General features: G+C 49.2%; 1 protein-coding gene across 2 annotated transcripts in view; it reads left to right on the top strand.

Annotated features, from left to right (window-relative positions):
• si:ch73-22o12.1 (nectin-2) overlaps positions 1-19,402 on the top strand; it is a 72,818-nt gene that overhangs the window by 36,407 nt on the left and 17,009 nt on the right. Inside the window, exons 4-7 of one of the 2 annotated variants that reach the window (XM_020497902.2) lie at positions 138-446; positions 617-734; positions 1,037-1,185; positions 9,028-13,873. In XM_020497902.2, coding sequence (XP_020353491.1) covers positions 138-446; positions 617-734; positions 1,037-1,185; positions 9,028-9,614 — 1,163 coding nt within the window. In that variant the 3' untranslated portion in view covers positions 9,615-13,873. Of the gene's footprint in view, positions 1-137; positions 447-616; positions 735-1,036; positions 1,186-9,027; positions 13,874-19,402 lie in introns of those variants that run through there. The other variant, XM_020497903.2, reaches the window with a different exon arrangement.

Raw genomic sequence — 19,402 nt, 5'->3', positions numbered from 1 at the left:
CTCTTGTCCTGATTGCTCTACTCACATTCAACAGCCATGGAGAGGGAGGGAACAAACAGTTAGTCTGTCTTGTTTTCGCCGGTCTAGTCGTTTATCAATATTGGTATTCATTAATTATTCTCTCTTCCCTTCATCAGCCAAACCCAGGAACTCTGCCTCCGGGGTAACAGTGATAGCCTCCACTGTCGCCGCGGGAGCCAAGCCAGTTGTTGTGGCCCGCTGTGAGTCGGCAGACGGTCGCCCTGCTGCCCAGATCGCATGGGTGACAGCTGTCAACGGCAACGCTACCTCCGCCTCTACAGCGGGCGCTGACAACACCGTGACGGTATCCAGCCAGTACATGCTGGTTCCCACAGCAGCAGACAACGGCAAAGACATCAGCTGTTTGGTCTCCCATCGAACCCAGGCCAAGCCTGAGAGCTTCCTGATGAAACTGGCCATCGAATGTAAGGCCACTGCACACACTGGTGCACACATGCATCACACACACACACACACACACACTTACTCATGCAGAGCGTATTCTCAGAACTTTTTAATGTTGTCATGAATATGCATCCGAATATAATGATTTTCTCTCTGTAGGAAGTTCCACTAATTAACCTCTCTCTCTCAGACCCCCCACAGGTGACCATCGTGGGCTATGATAATAACTGGTACATGGGTCGGACCAACGTGGCTCTGACCTGTCAGGCTACTGCCAACCCTATTCCTACCACCATCACATGGAAAACGTGAGTGTCTGTCCGTGTCTTTGTCAGTCTGTATCCTGGTCTCTTTCTCTCCTTCTTTAATTATCACTATATCCACAGGCCACTATAAACCACAGATAGTATTATGATAATAATGATGAACTCGACAGCCACTGGCCTCTTACCTTGATTATGGAGAAATGGTGTAACTTTCCCCCAGTAGAAACAATAAGCCAACAAAAACAATTCAGTTTTTCTACGTATGAAAAGGTCATTTGGAAGTAGGGAGATCTGGGCCAGGTTCCAGTACTTATGTTTTCCACCCTCTCCTCCTCTCCTCTCAGTATGTCCGGTCAGATGCCAGACACCGTGCAGGTAAAAGAAAACGTGCTGACCGTGCTGAAGGTGGATGAGCAGGCCAACACAACCTTCGTCTGCGAGGTCAAGAACCGCCTGGGCACCGGCAAGGACCAGGTCACTGTTATGGTCAGAGGTGAGTCCACATACACCTGAAATGACTGTAATCATACACATCTGCGTGCTATGCTACAAACACACCTGAAAACACACTTACTACACATGCAGGCATACTGGGACACACACACACACACACACAGGGTGTGGTGATGCTTGCCTGTACTCAAGGAGAGCAGCATGCTCTGTCCCTGGGGTTAGTGGTTGGGGGGCAGTTTACTGGGCCTCTACTCCTCTGTTTGGGTTTTCCATCTATCCATCCTCTACCCTTTGAAACTTTATCACCCATCCCTCCTTGTTTGCATGCAATCATCTCCTTCTGTTCATACCTATGGATCCTAGCTGTGATGTTTGAGCTCTACTCGTCTGTTCATCTACTGGTAGAATGGATTGAATCATCATCAGAGACCGTTTCAGGTCTCCACACACTGGCAGGGTTTATTTGAGGGTACGGTTTGCGTAGGACTGGACTGAAACTCAACCTTGCTATCTCCTTGTTGTGTATTGTGACTAGACAACCACTACACCTCTTGAAAAATATGTTCGGTCGACCGCGCCCATTTAAATAAATATCACTCTGTCCATCTATGCCCTCCACGAGTTCCACCTTGCTCTCTTATAAAAAAATACATCATTTTGTGCTGCCACGTGGGAATGCAGGACAAATGGATCAAAAGGGCAATTCACAAATGCACTCCTCTACCTCCCCCGCTCCGTTCCTCACCTTCCCATGGTACTAATGTGTTCTCTCTGATGAGCCACTAGCATCTCTGGAACGTAACGGACGTCCCCATGCAGTCCCACAGGGTTTTACAGGGCTGGGTATGGGTACAGGGCTGGGTATGGGTACAGGGCTGGGTATGGGTACAGGGCTGGGTATGGGTACAGGGCTGGGTATGGGTACAGGGATGGGTACAGGGCTGAGTACAGGGCTGGGTATGGGTACAGGGCTGGGTACGGGGCTGGGTACGGGTACAGGGCTGGGTACGGGGCTGGGTACGGGTACAGGGCTGGGTACGGGTACAGGGCTGGGTACGGGTACAGATATGGGTACATGGCTGGGTACAGGTATGGCTACAGGTACAGGGCTGGGTACGGGTATGGGTACAGGGCTGGGTATGGGTACAGGGCTGGGTATGGGTACAGGGCTGGGTATGGGTACAGGGCTGGGTATGGGTACAGGGCTGGGTATGGGTACAGGGCTGGGTATGGGTACAGGGCTGGGTATGGGTACAGGGCTGGGTATGGGTACAGGGCTGGGTATGGGTACAGGGCTGGGTATGGGTACAGGGCTGGGTATGGGTACAGGGCTGGGTATGGGTACAGGGCTGGGTACGGGTACAGGGCTGGGTATGGGTACAGGGCAGGTGGCTGGGGGGAGGGAGGTAGGGGAGAAAAAAGGGTGATTGAACGATGGAGAGAGTGAGAAAGGGGAAGGGTTGGTAGAGGGTAGAGAGAGAGAGTGGCTGCTTTTAGAATAAGGAGGGAGGTGAGAGGGGAACAGGATGCTGATGCCATTTAAAACCCCTATGGGAATCTATGGCACTGCTTCTTCTCTACCACTATCACCCCCTCCATTTCTCTCTCTGATTAGTGTGTGCGCTAGCGAGCAGGCTGACAGTGCTGTGAGTGTGTAGTGTAGTCTCTCTCTATCCTCTCTGAGCGGATCAGTCGGCCTCTGCTGCTTTAGCTCCTGGCTGCTTCTCCTTCTTAACTCCTTCTCTTCTGTCCTCCCTCCCTCTCTCTCCTCTGGTCCATCACCTGTAAATTCTTTCCCTCTTCCTCCCTCCCCATTCATCTACTCTCTCATGCTATAGGGAAAGGTGGATGCCTAGTCAGTTGTACAACTGAATGCATTCAACTGAAATGTGACTTCCGCATTTAACCCACCCCTTCTGAATCAGAGAGGTGCGGAGGTCTGCCTTAATCGACATCCACGTCATCGGCCCCTGGGAACAGTGGGTTAACTGCCTTGCTCAGGGGCAGAACGACAGATTTTTACCATGTCAGCTCTACTCCCCTCCCTTGTCCTGTCATCTCCCTCCTCTCTTCTTTTCTCCTGTCATTCCCCCTCAGTGAGTAAGACAGTAAAAAGGGGGTTGAATGAACTGAGTGCAGGCCCACACAGAGAAAGACTGAGACGGAGAGAGAGGTAGTGTGAATACAGATGGAGTGCTAATGCAGTGGAGATGTGTCCAACCAGGGCTGAGAGGGGCCGTGGCTGTGAAATGTCCAGCGTCTGGACCAGGCTAGAGCAGGCTCCTGTCCTACTGCTGCTCCTGTCCTGCCCCCAGCTGTGTGACAACTGACGCAGAGATCCCTGCACAGGGTTACGAGCTGACCTGGGATCTGTCTGTGTCCCTGCCCCTGGCCCGGTCCTCTGTCAGTGTTCCTATCAGGCTCCTACAGCACTGTACTGATCTGTGCTCAGTGGAGAGACATGCCCGTTAGCCCTCTCTGAGACCCCCCCCCCCCTCACTCTCTCTCTCTCAAATACCAGCCCACAGCACTGAGGCAGTCTCCATTTCCCCTCTATCTCCCTCTCACCTGTCTCTCTAATTCTTCCTCTCTCCACTCCCCCCCCCCCCCCTCTCATCCCATTCTCTCGCTCATCTTCCTTCCTTTCTCTCATACCGCTCTCTCATCCCCCTTACCCTATCTCTCTCTCTCTCATCCCCTTTACCCTATCTCTCTCTCTCTCATCCTGCTGAGCTGGTCTCTCCTTCTCTTAATCACTGCTGAGCTCCCCTGACCCTGCACTGGAACCTGCTCCGCTGCATTTAGCTAACCCACTTTCTGCCATCACCACTGTCTCCAGAGCTGGTCTCTCCAATATTCCCATGCACTGGTGTCACATCGAAATCCTTCCCCACCTGTTCAGACAAACCTTTTTCCTTTCTGTTTCCCCTATTCCCCTGCAATGGTATCCCGTCAAAATCAGCCCCTCTTAATGAGTTAACCTGCATCCTTCCTATTTCACATATTCCCCTGTAGTGGAAGGATGCATCTCCTTCATTCCTTTTTCCTCCAGGTCTGTCTCTGGCCGTGCGTACAGAGAAGAGCAACAGATCTAATGTAGTCTGTTCCTCTCCAGCCTCCAGGCCTGACGGCCTTCTGCCATCCCTCCACCCATCAGTAAGACATTAATCAATGGTCTGATCCAGACCATTCAATAAGTCACATTCAGTACTGCTGCTAACTCACCATCTCTCTCTCTGTGAAGAAACCAACCAATCAGTCTTCTCCCATGATGTGATGTAATATATGCCCATGCACCACTGAGTGGTGTGTGTGCGTTGGGGGGCTGCTGCATGTCTTTAGGAGGCGGGCGGCAGCAGGCTTTATTTCCGCCCCATCTCTCTCATTACTTGCGGTTACTTGGAGCTTATGGTCGTGCATGATGCGATCTATAAAAAGCATCATTTTCCTCAGCCAGTGGTTTTTGTGCTTGAGCGATGCATAGTGTACTTTCTGGGGTTGTTTCTTTCTTTTTGGCCGGACAGCCCTGGGCGCCCATGCGCCTGTCTGACATAGATAGTTGTGACAGTAACCCTCTAAAAAGTCATTAAGAATCTTTTTAATGTACTAGGAAGCTAAGCATTTGTTTCTTGGCCTTCAAGAATGTGACTGACCAAAGTGCCTCAGGCCTTGGGAAATAAATGAACTGATTGAAAGTGTAAGGGGATATCGGTGAACAAATGCCGTTGTCAAGGCTACGAAGGCGCCAGTGCAGTGAGTGGTGCTTACTCAGGAGTTAAAAAACGTTTGTCGGATCGAGAGTCTAATGCTTCTTAAGTAGGTCTTTATGAGTTTTAGTTTAGAAAACGATTTCTCCACAGAAGCGACAGTTACAGGGATGGTTATAAACAGCTTGATTTGCAGTAGCAAGACGAGGGGAACTGGGCAGAAGGGAGTGGTGTTGCAGAACTGCTAGATTTGAAGCATCTTTATTTTAGCCTCTCGCATTCTCCTTAATTGCCGGACTCAACAGGTTATGGAAAGAGATGACCTGAATAGGAAGCTCTGGGACAGGTCGTCTGGATACTGGACAGACAATAAATTGGCAGATGCAAACAAATGTATCTTGAGCGGACAAAAGTCCTTGAGGGCTCAAACAAAAAAAGCGTGTTGTGATTTTCTTCATACTGGTGAACCGACGTTTAAGTTGTGTGGTTGCAATATTAACAGTCCCTTATCTCTGGTATATCTTTCTATGCACCATTCAAGACTAAGTTTAAATTGTGTGCAGCGCAATGGACATATAATGCACAATGTCTCAGAAAAAACTGTCTGGATTGTCAATACTCAGTAGAGAAAACAGTGGGGTCTGTAACCTGGACCTACAGGCCGTGGTGAGAACGTTTGCAAGCCGACGCAGCCGCATACTGTAGCTACTACAGGCCTCTACATAGAACAAATGAGATTGGCATTAATAAACTGGTTTTACACAAAACAACTTTCTATCCAAGCTGGGAGAGAGCGCGAGGAATGGCTCATGTCATGCAGGTTCAGGGAGGATATACAGGACAGTTGTATATCAAATGAATACATCAATTGGTTGCTGATTAGTCTGTTGTATTGAAAATGTATTTTACCGTATGCAATGTTTGAATTGCCAACTTTTAATTACTGAACAAGTAATTACATTCTTGTTGCCAGACAGCAGTCTAAATGGACGCCCTACGACAACGTGTATAGCATCGTAAAATGTTAGGTTTAACATGAGAAAATGACGACCAAATATAGGCCTTCAATAAATAATAATATAGGCCTTCCATTAAGTAAAGCTATAGGTTACATGCCCTGGCACCACAGAAAGCCTATCATCGTTTTGTTAGGCAGCTGCATAGACAATTTCAGCATTATGGACAGTGATTAGTTGTCTATACTATGTGAGTGGCTCCCTGGCATTTGATTATATTTGGGGCTGACCTTGCGGGGGTCCAGAGAAACTGCGTTGCGTCAGTGAGAGCGAGGGAGATATGAGTGCATTTTTCATTGAGAGGATTTTGTACCGTTCTTCCCAAGGTGTTGTGCTCAGTGTGTTTACTGCTTGACTGGGAGAAGCGTCTCCCCTGTGTGTGTGTAAGGAAAATTCTCTCTCGTGGGGAGATTTCCCACATCCTCATGAGGACAAAAGTTATTTTAAACTTAGGGGTTATGGAAAATAGGATTTTGAATTGAAATCCATTTTGTGTCCCCACAAGGATAGTAAAACATAAGGTGTGTGTGTGTGATCGTGCTGGTGAGGGCTTGTCTCATGCTGTTTAAAAGGCCAAACACCGTGGGAGAGGAAGTATTCCTTTACAGGAAGCTGTTTAGTGAAACCTTGGGACACTGTGAAACCTGCTGTCCTGTGCCCTGTGCTCTAGCGTCCTGTGCCCTGTGCTCTAGCGTGCTCTGCTAACGCTCTAGCGTCCTCTACTCTAGCAGCCTGTGCTCTAGCATCCTGTGCTAGCACTAGCGGCCTGTGCTCTAGCGTCCTCTGCTCCAGCGCACTAGCATCCTGTGCTCTAGCGTCCTGTACTCTAGCACTCTAGCATTCTGTTCTCTAGCGTCCTCTGCTCTAGCGCTCTAGCGTCCTCTGCTCTAGCGCTCTAGCGTCCTCTGCTCTAGCGTCCTCTGCCCTAGCGTCCTCTGCTCTAGCGCTGTAGCTTCCTGTGCTCTAGCGCTCTAGCATCCTGTGCTCTAGCATCCTGGGCTCTAGCGCTCTAGCATCCTCGGCTCTAGCGTCCTCTGCTCCAGCGCTATGGCGTCCTCTGCTCCAGCGCTCTGGCGTCCTCTGCTCCAGCGCTCTGGCGTCCTCTGCTCCAGCGCTCTGGCGTCCTCTGCTCCAGCGCTCTGGCGTCCTCTGCTCCAGCGCTCTGGCGTCCTCTGCTCCAGCGCTCTGGCGTCCTCTGCTCCAGCGCTCTGGCGTCCTCTGCTCCAGCGCTCTGGCGTCCTCTGCTCCGGCGTCCTCTGCTCCGGCGTCCTCTGCTCCGGCGTCCTCTGCTCCGGCGTCCTCTGCTCCGGCGTCCTCTGCTCCGGCGTCCTCTGCTCCGGCGTCCTCTGCTCCGGCGTCCTCTGCTCCGGCGTCCTCTGCTCCGGCGTCCTCTGCTCCGGCGTCCTCTGCTCCGGCGTCCTCTGCTCCGGCGTCCTCTGCTCCGGCGCTCCGGCGTCCTCTGCTCCGGCGCTCCGGCGTCCTCTGCTCCGGCGCTCCGGCGTCCTCTGCTCCGGCGCTCCGGCGTCCTCTGCTCCAGGGCGTCCTCTGCTCCAGGGCGTCCTCTGCTCCAGGGCGTCCTCTGCTCCAGGGCGTCCTCTGCTCCAGGGCGTCCTCTGCTCCAGGGCGTCCTCTGCTCCAGGGCGTCCTCTGCTCCAGGGCGTCCTCTGCTCCAGGGCGTCCTCTGCTCCAGCGCTCCGGCGTCCTCTGCTCCAGGGCGTCCTCTGCTCCAGGGCGTCCTCTGCTCCAGGGCTCCGGCGTCCTCTGCTCCAGGGCTCCGGCGTCCTCTGCTCCAGCGCTCCGGCGTCCTCTGCTCCAGCGCTCCGGCGTCCTCTGCTCCAGCGCTCCGGCGTCCTCTGCTCCAGCGCTCCGGCGTCCTCTGCGCTCTGGCGTCCTCTGCTACCACCCAGACACCAACTTTTTTGCTCCTAACCACATATCTAGTACCACATTAATCAACCTTTAACCATTGGGAGGATTAGAATATATCAGGGCCTGTATTAATAAAACATTTCACTGCTGATCAAGAATCAGTTTTGCCTTATAATGATTTAGATTACATTGACAAGGGGGGGACTGATCTTAGATCAGCACTCTAACTCTGAGACGATCTTGATGAATGTGGCCCCTGACCCTGTATCAGTGTTTAGGGGATACTTGTACCTACTCCATCCTTAAGCACCTCCAGGTACAGTTCCTGTATTTTTATTATAGGAGGGATTGGAGGACCATGTCTGTGTCATGTGTCAATGGAAATGTTTAGCTACTGCGGGGGATGGGGGGTGCGCGCGCTGCTCGTGTACAAGTGAGCAGTGTGTGGAAAGAAAAACAGAGAGAGTGAGGGCTGAAGGGGGTGGTGTGTGGGACATGAGGGAGGGAGGAAAGGAAGGTGTAGTAGATGAAGAATGGGAGAGAAGAGAGGTAGAGTGGCAGCAAATAACTATCAATCTCACCAGCTGATGTGTCTGGAGTCATGAGCCTTGCAATATGACCAAACTGAGGGAAAGCGCACACCGTCCGGGGCTTATTCAACGGAGCTCAATTGGGTGTTCAGTAGCTAGGAGAGAGAGAGGGCAGACGGACTGTCCTGTTCTACATTCTGGTAGCTTGAAGCAGGAGTTGTCATTCTGCTGTCTCGCTCTGTCAGTCACCACCACCCGCATCCTCTTCTCCTTCATCCCTGGCTGCATCCCTCCCTCCATTTATCATCCTCCTGCATGGACTCCAGAGGATATCTTTTGTTTTTGCTTAGTCGTTCTGCTATTTTGTGGGTGAGGGGGCTGAGACTAAAGAGAACCTGCACACTGCCCTCACACTGTTTAGGAGAAGATGTCATTGGCATGTTGCCTTGATGTTGCAGAGACCTTGTTGAAATGTTGCTCTGACGTTATTAGGGCGTTTGTGAGGGAATGGGGACGAGCAGCTCAGAGGGAGAGTAGGAAATGCCAGTGACGTTCAACACTGCTGTTAGAGCCTCAGCACACACACTCCCACATGCAAAAACACATCACGCGGAATACAGTGCAGACTGCTGACATCATCCAACCCCTCTTCTTGTCTTCTCTTTGTTTCCCCCTTCTTTCCTTCTCCATCTACTTTCTTTCTAAATCTGTCTCATCCTCTTCTCTCTCTCCTCTCCCTTCCCTCCCTCCCTTCCTACAGAACCCTCTGTGGTCCCCTCCAATGCAGGCGTGGTGGCAGGTGCTGTGATTGGCTCCCTTCTGGCTCTTCTCCTCGTTGCCGCCCTTATTGCCGTCCTGGTCACCCGGAGCCGCCGGCAACAGCAGGGTTACCGCGGCAACCCAAACCACAGCTCCTACGACGTAAAGTCGCGCGTCTTCGGTGGCGGCAAGAAGGGGAGCAAGAACGGGACGGGTGCTGGCGCCGGGGGCAACGGGGCGGGCGGCAACAACAGCCCCATCTACGTCTACAAGGAGGGCTCCGCCCATGATGGCCTGACTGAAAAGGCCAATCACCACGTGCCGCTACACCTGGGGAGGCATGGTGAAGGGGGGGTTGCCACGGCGCAGGACATCCTGCTGAGCGGCGAGCTGGACGAGGCAGAGCGGAGAAAGTTTGACCAACTGGAGGATGATGAGGAGAGTTACGACCACTTTGGAAGGAGCGGGCCCATCCTGCAGCTCCGCCCAACACATGACCAGGACGGAATCATGGGTGGTTACCTTGACGACGACATGGAGTCTCAGCGCGACGGGTCGGTCATCTCACGGACTGCCGTGTACGTGTAGAGAGAACGGGAAGAGGAGGAGGAGGAAGGGAAAGCAGGATGAAGAAGGAAAGGATGAATGAAAATGTCCTCCTTCCAGAGGAGTCGGTGGTGTTGGGTTCTCCTCTGTTGGATCATTTGAAATATATTAACGACGACCAACAATGCAGCCCATAGAGGGAGCAAGATGAACTGAATGAAGTGGCTGAGGGAGGGAATGTACAGAAACAAGATGAACTGGCTGAAGAGGCTGAGGGAGGGAATGTACAGAAAAAAAGATGAACTGGCTGAAGAGGCTGAGGGAGGGAATGTACAGAAACAAGATGGAGGACTGGTGTATTGATAATACAAATCTTTTTCTCTGGTCCCAATATGAAAAGTGGATCACTTGGGATCTATCTACCAAAACAAATGAAAGAAATCCTAAAACTATCTTCTTCACATAGCTGCTCTGTCTGTTGTGTTCCTCCTTTCCTTAGCTTAGGGACCTTGGAGATTGAACCCTCCAGAGAGACACATTGCGGTAGGGACTTGTGGGTAAAATGGCATCTCCATGCACCCGTTCCCACGTTAGAAACTCCTCACTAAAATATTCACTCTTATCTCCACTAAACGCACAGTAGCAATGTAAGGGGTGTCATGATGATACCTGCTCCCTGCTATTCTCGTCTCTCTCCTGTTGGACAACGTTTGTTCCGGCCACAGTAGCCTTGTTTCTGCTGTATGTGACAGTACTGGGGAAGCGGAAGGTTGACAGCGGTAGTGGTCGATGTAGTTGTGGTTAAGTAGAATGTCAGACTCTCTCTCGTGTCTGTATGTTGCAGTAGGCCTCCTCATTCTCTCTGCTATTGTGCCATCAACTGGAAGTATGTGCAGAATTTAGTTTGGGACATTCTGAAATGATAAACAACTTACTGAAGGAGGTAGGTCATCTAGATGAAGAGTGCATGAAATGGGAATTGATAGAGGGAACCGTACAGCTGTTCTCATCTCTGGAGAGTCTGGGAGAGAGGGGTTAGGATGAATTGATAAAGGGAGAAAAAGGAAAGGCTCTGAAACAGCAGGCTGTTCTCCCTCTCCTCTTTTTGATCCCTCTCTTCTTGTGGTGTTCCTGACACCAAGAGTTTGATTGCTAATGAGCCATGAAGTCACCGCTCAGCTTAGCCCACATGCACACCAAATTACCACCGCTTGGATGTTATGATGTGGACATTTTCTCTCCGTTTCTCTCCTCCCCCAGTCTTTCTCCATCACCTCTCTCTACCCTGTGTGTGTGGGTGATTTACACAGGGATACAGGGAGAGCAGAGGGAGTATTTCATGCCTCCCTACGTGTCAAACACCCAGCTTACTGTACCCCCTTCCTCCTGCCAGACCTGACTCAGAAAGCCATGGTGGAGTCATGCCCTGCTCACTGTACATCTCAGCTTTCATAGGTCGTCAGGTTATATAGAAATCCAAATACATGATGGCATATTTTTATCTAGCCAATTAAGATACAAATGAAGTCAAATGAATTGATTGATTCTGTGCATAGACAGGGGGGTGAATGACCTGTTATAGGACCTACATTGACTAGCAGAGGTCTGGGTATAATCCTTCATGATTCAGACCGGAGCCTGATAGTTTAGTGACAGTCGAGGGCTGTTCAAGCCAATATCACCATGTGCAACTATTATACATCACTAGAGGCAAACAGACGACCATTGGAAGGCTATGACCAGCTGTCTTCCTGAAGAGCCTTACTTTCCTACCCTCAATAGCCCAGATCTGAATCCCCTCTGAATCAGCCCCTTAACAACTCCTATCTCATGACTCCCCTGTGATACATTGTGTTCCCTGGTTAATCAGTGGGGTTTCCTTGGCTGCCCTGACCAGGCGAGGCGCCTGATTGGCCCATTAAGCCTGGGTCTGTTTCTGGGTCACGGCCAGCCAGAGGTCATGGGGTCACAGAGAAACGCACACACACACTCTGGTGAGAGAGCGACGTGTAGTAGTGTTCCAGGATGACGTTAACTGTTGTGGTGGAGGTTGACCGTTGTGTGGGGGAGAACCGGAACGGAGAGGGGGCAGACTGGGAGGAAGGGATAGATACTGACTTGATACTGACTTGATAACACTATAGCCTACGTCTGTCAGTCCTCAGTATAGGCCAGAACTCTGGCTTACATAAACATTCTAGATACAGTACACATGCAGGGAGCAGGGCTCTACAGTGCAGCAGTTTTACTTCATATGCGCCTAAGTATTTTGCTTTGCGACATGTCATTTTTATTTTGGCGCACCGGTGCGCCTAGACAATTTTTTAATTCTAGCTTTATTACCTCAAATATTTTTCACTGTGCTCCTAAATTTCTTTGTGTGCGCCTACATGTTTCAACTTAGCCACACACGTGCTCCTAAAAAAGGTCAGCGTAGAGGCCTGTAGTGAACTACTTATAATGACCACTAAGAAACACGTATCTCCAGTCTGCACTTGTATGTAACACCAAAACAGGATATGCCCACTAGTTATATTTGTATGAAGGTGATCAAGTGTGTCTTTGGAGAAATATTGATAATGTCCTTCAGTTTGTGATGTGAAGAGGGAGGGAAGGGAGAAAGTTGTATGTATATTTTGGTGTGAGGTATCTGTATACTATATATGTACGGATCTTTATTTTTCTGGTCGAACTCCTGTGAAAAATTGTGGATATTGATCAGAGTGTAAATAACTGCTGTATAGTCAATGGTGTCATGTGGAACTCACTTCCTGGTTTGGCCAAGGTCAAAGTTCAGTCAGAGGCAATAATACTGTACTCCGAATGTAACTGCTTGAATAGACAACCCTTCAATGAAAAGGTGTAGGATGTATAAGATGCACATCTTCAGTTATTAAATACTTGTGAATCTAGTTCATCTCAAGAACAATAGTTGAAATACATGTAAACATTTTAGTTTTTCAGCCAGGGTGATAACTGAAATAACTGGATTGGCAGGTTCACTAAACTCAATCAACATACTTAAGATACTTGCCCCTTCACCCATAAACACACATACTATTTATCAGAGACTAGCTCCTACATAGGCAGTGATCTGTGTGGTTTCTGAGTCAGCGCTGTGTGTGTGGCACAGAGGCTTTGGGACTTCTGTCAGTGCCACGGTGTGTAACCCGAATGTCCATTTCTTGCCCCCTCTGTCTCTTAGTATTGGGAGTTAGAGGAGACATTACTGTACACTGTCCCCTGCAGCCTGATCGCTCTCTCTCTCTCTCTCTCTCTCTCTCTCTCTCTCTCTCACACACACACACACACACACACACACACACACACACACACACACACACACACACACACACACACACACACACACACACACACAGAAAGGGGGAACTAGTAGGAAACGTACACAAACACTTAGTGGTTCGAACTCTGTCAGAACATTCACAGACCCTTCTGTTCTCCAGAGACTGGGAGAGAGCCACACACACACTCCTCTTGCCCACTGTCAGGGATTTAAGTAACATGTGTTCTGAGAACACTTTCTGAGAATCATCTGTACTGTTACTCTCTCTCTGTGAGGGCTGTGTTTTTAAAGCTTTCATAAAATGAATACCCAATTGGCCATTTTTTTTTTTAAGTAAATGCTTTCTGGGAATCTTCTTCTCTTGACCTCTGCTTGTACTGCCTGGCACAAAGGTTTTCAAATAAAAATGCTTCTAGAGAGTTGACATAATGTTCCTGTCCTGGAGTTAACACAGCTTGTTTGTAGGTTGTTATTTAGTAGTTGTTGTTAATCCACATTGTCCTCCTCTGACTCTAAACACTGATGACTAATCCAAGCCTTAACTTCCCTGTCGTCTCGATCGCTCCCCCCTGACGTGTACATAGTATAAATATATAAATACAGTATCTAGCGGAAAGAAAAATAAAGAATGACTCATTTATGGTGTCACGTGTTCTATTTCTCAGCGCCAAGCATGAAGGATTTCTTCTGTATCAATGCTTATTTTACAAGTCCTTATCTTTTTCTCTCTTATTGCAGTGCTTTATCATTAATGCTTTATTTCTCCACTGCTTTGCTGTGACTCCGCCACAACAGGCTTAATGTGCTTTTACCCTGCACCATTTTGTACAGTGCACTCGAAACAATCTTACCACAAAATGTGCTTTTTATTCACCGCTCTCTGAACTAGTTTTTTTTAAAGAAACCTTTTAGAATCTGTCACTATTTGTCATGTCTTTCTATTTTCTATTTTTTATGTATTTTGTTGCAATTAAAGTTTTCTTGATTTTTGAAACGATGACCTTGTTGCTGTGTATTATGTACATAGAAGGAATATAAATAGTAAGTGTAACATGTTAGCACACCCTGGAGGGTGCTGAGTCTTGCTGTTTGTCTCGGTTGTGATAAAACTGTTCATTGTCAAGAGTGCTGATAACATACAATATCTAGGCTATGGGAATCAACATGACAAGGGTAGCGAGGGAGAGAGGTGACGTGTGTTAGCTCACGTTTCACTCACACACCCAAGCCCCTCCCCCTGTTTGTTTGATTTGCATATGTCATCTGGTAGACTAAGGTGAACCCGCTGCCGTGGTAACGGTAGTTTGGACAGAGTGGGAGCATCAAGGAAACGTACAGATACCGTGTGTAATGGCTTAGGAATGTGGTGTTGCTTTGGTATTACCACATAGAGGGAGGGTTTGTTATCAGTTGGGGAATGTGCATGCTGGCTGAAACTAAGTAATTCGACCAGCTCTCAAGGGCTGCGTTCTTTGAACCCTCTGACTCAACCAGACTGGTTTGGGAAAGAAAGTGGGAGGAGACGTGTGCTTTCATGTGCCCATCATTGTATCACTGTAAAACCGTGTGACCTTCACTCCCCACAGTAATACAGTGCAGAGATGAAGTGGAAATGGATTCATTGTGTGAAGGTTTGAATGTTTTTCTGCCCTGTAGTCTCAGCTAGAACCAATTTGGTTCTTTAGGTCCGTATCTTCCCTGTGTCTCGACGCTTTGACACAGGTCTGTGTGTGTGTTGTCTATGGGGTTTTTCCGTCGATGCTCAAACTATTTATTCAGAGTCCAGACAGCCATCTGGCTCCACTAATTGCTTTTGAGTTTGAGGCTGGCAAAATGAAAAGGTGACTCTCTCTCGCTCTCTCTCTCGCTCTCTCTCTTCTCTGGGCTCCTGGCTGAATGCTGAAGACTTCCTTTCACAACAGAGCGGAAATGGTGGCATCACTTAAAACGCCTGAGAGGAGTACAAGCACACTGTGTTGCGCTCGACACACATATTTGAACATCCCTCTAGTTTAAGAGCAGTGACCCCTTAAACCAAAACCTGGCTTTTCAACCAGAAACCACAACCTAGATTTGAAGCCAAACTGACACTGCGGGGCCAAGCTCTCAGTGTTGTCCAATCCCTGTTCTAACGTAGTGCTGTACCAGTCCAGTGCCAATCCGCTGTAGTTATATTGTAGTGATGCCTGGGGCACTGTCATGGTGGCCCTGTTCTGGCTCCCTGTGACGGGAGGATGAGGCAGACATTGTTTTTGTGTGTCTGTCGGACTCGGTTAGGAATAATCGTGTGTGTTTCTGTGTTTGTTCACGGCAGCGTGTACTATAACGGCATGTTTGTGTTTAGACACCAGCAAAGTGGGGCAGTTTGTTTCCGTGTCTGGTATGATGGCCTGAGGGGGGTGCCGTGTGTGTGGTGGTATTCGACTGAGGAGACGTGTGTGGACATCTGAGTGGGTACTCATATGTATGCGTATCTGCATCTATGCCTGTTGACTCTGCAGGATTCAAAGTATATACTGTCCATGGCTTGTCTGAGCTACTGTCCAGTCCATACAGTAGTGTCTAGATTAACACACAGCCTTAACACACACTTTAACCTGTTCTAGTCTGCAGATGGATGGATAGAACCTACCCTACTGCCACCTGTCTCCGTTTAACCTCTCACCCTTAGGCTCCAGGCCTGACTCAACAATCCCAGAGTGTGATAGCTGGCCTGATGAATGGATCACAGGACGATGTATTGATGGGCTGACCCATGAGGGCATCTCTTCAATGACCTAAATGAGTAGCCAGCCTGGTTCTGACCTTTTTTAATGTGAATGGAAACTCCTTTTGGCCTCATCACATGCTTTGTGTAGATTCTGTTTGACTTTCTCCAATCCACAGCCACAGATTTATAGTGTATTCATAGTTTTAAAAACAATTGCAGTTTATTTTTATTGTGTGTGTGTTGCACACCAATGACAATATTTGACATCTTACAGAGCACGTTTTCCATGTGCTGTATTTGATCTTCTACTCCCTGCTGTTTGCATGGCTTCTCCTGGCCTAGCCTGGGTACCGGACTGTCTGCATTCCACACTATTACTCTGTTGTTGTGTCAATGTCATGTACACTAAAGCAGAACACACTGGAACTCTTGAGATTACTGAGACTACTCTTTAGCATAACAGACACAGGAAATGGTATTGTTAACCTTTTCATCAGGAAGTCATAATGTTGACTCTTCTCAGGGTTTTATTAAGCTACATTTTGTGCGCACACACTCTCTCTCACACACACTCAACCCCTGACCTTGTGTGTGTGGGGGGGGGGGGGGGGTGCCCCTGTATCCCCTAAGGTCCCAAGGTGATTACGCTTCCTCTCCTGATGCTGACCGGGCTTGAGCTGACGGCAGGCAAGTGATTGTGGGTAGCAGGGCTCCCAGGGGTGGTGCATGGTTGGCCCACTGCCACCAGAGCAGAGGGGGTATCTGACTGGGTTGGGGTGGGAGTAGAGGGGGGGTAGATGGATAATGTAGATCCAGTTGAATGCACCTTCCACATGACAGAGCGTGTTTGGGATGAGGACTGTGGAGAAGTGGGGGGGTTGTTGTAGGGTGATGGGTTTCAGTCGAGTGTAGGGGAGGTGATGAAGGGTGTTTGGGAGGAGGACTGTGGGGGGGGGGGTAGTTGTAGGGTGATGTGTTTCAGTATAGGGGAGGTGATGAAGGGTGTTTGGGACAGGGACTGTGGAGGAGAAGTGGGGAGGTTGTTGTAGGGTGATGGGTTTCAGTATAGTGTAGGGGGAGGTAATGAAGGGTGTTTGGGATGAGGACTGTGGAGGAGAAGTGGGGGGGTTGTAGAGGAATGGGTTTCAGTATAGTGTAGGGGGAGGTGATGAAGGTTGTTTGGGAGGAAGACTGGAGGAGAAGTGGGGGGGTTGTTGTAGGGTGATTGGTTCTAGTATAGTGTAGGGGAGGTGATGAAGGGTGTTTGGGAGGAGGACTGTGGAGAAGAAGTGGGGGGGTTGTAGAGGGATGGGTTTCAGTGTAGTGTAGGTTTAGGAGTGGGTTGATTTGGGCTGAGGAGAGGAATGGGGGAGGTTGTTGTAGAGGGATGGGTTTCGGTATAGTGTAGGTTTAGGAGTGGGTTGATTTGGGATGAGGAGAGGAACGGGGGGAGTAGGATTAGAAGAGTGGGGGCATGGGGTTAGTGCAGCTGTGTTAGTTTAGATTCTGTGAGATCTGTGTGTGTGTTCTCTCTGTATGTCCCACTCAGTGGTGCAGTGACCTCAACCACCACCTGCAAAAACAGACTGCAGCCGCAGATGAAAGAGGTGCGCGTGTGTGTGTGTGTGTGTGTGCGCGCGCACGTCAAGCTCCCATGTACCTGGAACTAAACCTCTCCCTGAAGCACACAGAATAACAAAATTGACCATTTTACAGGGTTCTGGTTAGCTGGCAACACTGACCTACAGTCTGTCTGAGTCAGATCTCTATCCATATGAGAATGGTTACTCCTGCTCTGCTCTTAAGAATAGATGCGTGTGTGTTTGACTCGGGGCGCTCTGCAGATCAGATGCACTGGTTGCTTAATTCACCGTCTCAACAGGCTCTCAATCGTGCTCACACACACACACACACACACACACACACACACACACACACACACACACACACACACACACACACACACACACACACACACACACACACACACCGACCGATCAAGAGAAGAGAAACAGAGAAACAGAAATACTCTGGCTCTAGGTTGGTCAGGATAAGTCGTATGACATTTTTATTGGACTGTCAGGTCTAGGTGCGTCTTTGTGACTGTACATGCGTCTCTCACACGGGATAGAGATTGTGTCTCTTCTCTCTGAGGCAGTCCAGAGTGATTTGTTCAGTGACTGTGTGGTCTCTCTCTGTAGGAGTGAAGTCTATTTCTGTCCTTTGTCTGACATCAAATAGAGTCAGGTTGCGGGAAGTACTGTGACAACTTCACACAGCTATGTCTGTGTGTGAGGCAACTTCTCTTGACACTTCTACACACACACACTCTATTATCTCTTCCATTCATCCGTCTCTCCATCTAAACACCTTTTTGTCCTTCTCTTTATCAGACATCCGTCTTCTCCATCTATCTCTCTGCTCACTCTCACCTCTTCTATTCTGTCCCTCCTTCCTTTGACCTTTCTCTCTCTGTCACTCTCACCTCTTCAATTCTGTCCCTCCTTCCTTTGACCTTTTCTCTCTCTGTCACTCTCACCTCTTCTATTCTGTCCCTCCTTCCTTTGACCTTTCTCTCTCTGTCACTCTCACCTCTTCTATTCTGTCCCTCCTTCCTTTGACCTTTCTCTCTCTGTCACTCTCACTTCTTCTATTCTGTCCCTCCTTCCTTTGACCTTTCTCTCTCTCTCACTCTCATCTCTTCTATTCTGTCCCTCCTTCCTTTGACCTTTCTCTGTCACTCTCACCTCTTCTATTCTGACCTTTCTCCCTCTGTCACTCTCATAATAACGAAGTGAGATGAATGGTGACAATCTGACAACCCACCCCGCTCCTCGTCTCACTGCTCAGAGATACCGTCTCTCTTCCTCCCCTTATATCTGTCTCCCTGTTTCTCTGATCTGGTTACCACAGGAGACTGACAACCCCCCAGTGTTACCTGCAGCCAATCAGATCACAATCTATTCTGTGAGGAAAGGAGTTCTTTCCACTTATTGTGCTTCTCTGTTGCAAGCCAGACGTTGTCTAGAGGGCAAAACAGACGGGAGCTGAAGGTATTGAACTGTGGGGTGTATCTACCTGTCTGCTGAGCCCTGCTCTTAAAACACTGCAGGGCCACAGTGACAGGTGCGCAGTGACAGGGCCACAGTGACAGGGCCACAGTGACAGGTGCACAGTGACAGGGCCACAGTGACAGGTGCACAGTGACAGGGGCACAGTGACAGGGCCACAAATATGGTGCTGTGGGTCGGCTCCATGGAGAGGCCTGATTCCTGTCCATGTGCAGAGGAGTGTCTGACACGAGAGCAGTGTGTGTGACATACGAGAGAAATGAGCAGCCTGGGACCTTAGACACACACACACACACACACACACACACACACACACACACACACACAGAGAGCAATATTAGAGCTCTCATCTTTTACCACCTATGGCTCCTTGGGCGTAGCAGCACTATATTGGTTTAGCTGTACTTTAGTGTGTGTTCTGGGAGTCTCTAGTCTTCTATCATCTGTAGCCCCATGCCTCTATTCTACAATTTATCTCTGTGTTACAGGGCCTGTCTATGAGCTTTTCTCCTGTCCTTTATCCTCCATAGGCCCACACCAAGGATGTGACCAAAATGGATCCCTATGTAGTGTATCCCAAATTCCCTATGTAGTGCACTACTTTACACCAGAAATGGGCTCTGGTCAAACGTAGTGCACTACATAAGGAATAGGTTGTGATTTGGGACATAGGCCATGTGATGTATGGAGCTGTTCCATTTCTAGATCCGTTCCTGTGCTACATGGTCAGTCTGTCTGAGGTTTT

This window comes from Oncorhynchus kisutch, linkage group LG13, assembly GCF_002021735.2.
Source record: "Oncorhynchus kisutch isolate 150728-3 linkage group LG13, Okis_V2, whole genome shotgun sequence".
Lineage (NCBI taxonomy): Eukaryota > Metazoa > Chordata > Actinopteri > Salmoniformes > Salmonidae > Oncorhynchus > Oncorhynchus kisutch.
Note: the sequence above shows the minus strand (reverse complement) of the source record. Positions and strands in the feature narration are given on the sequence as shown.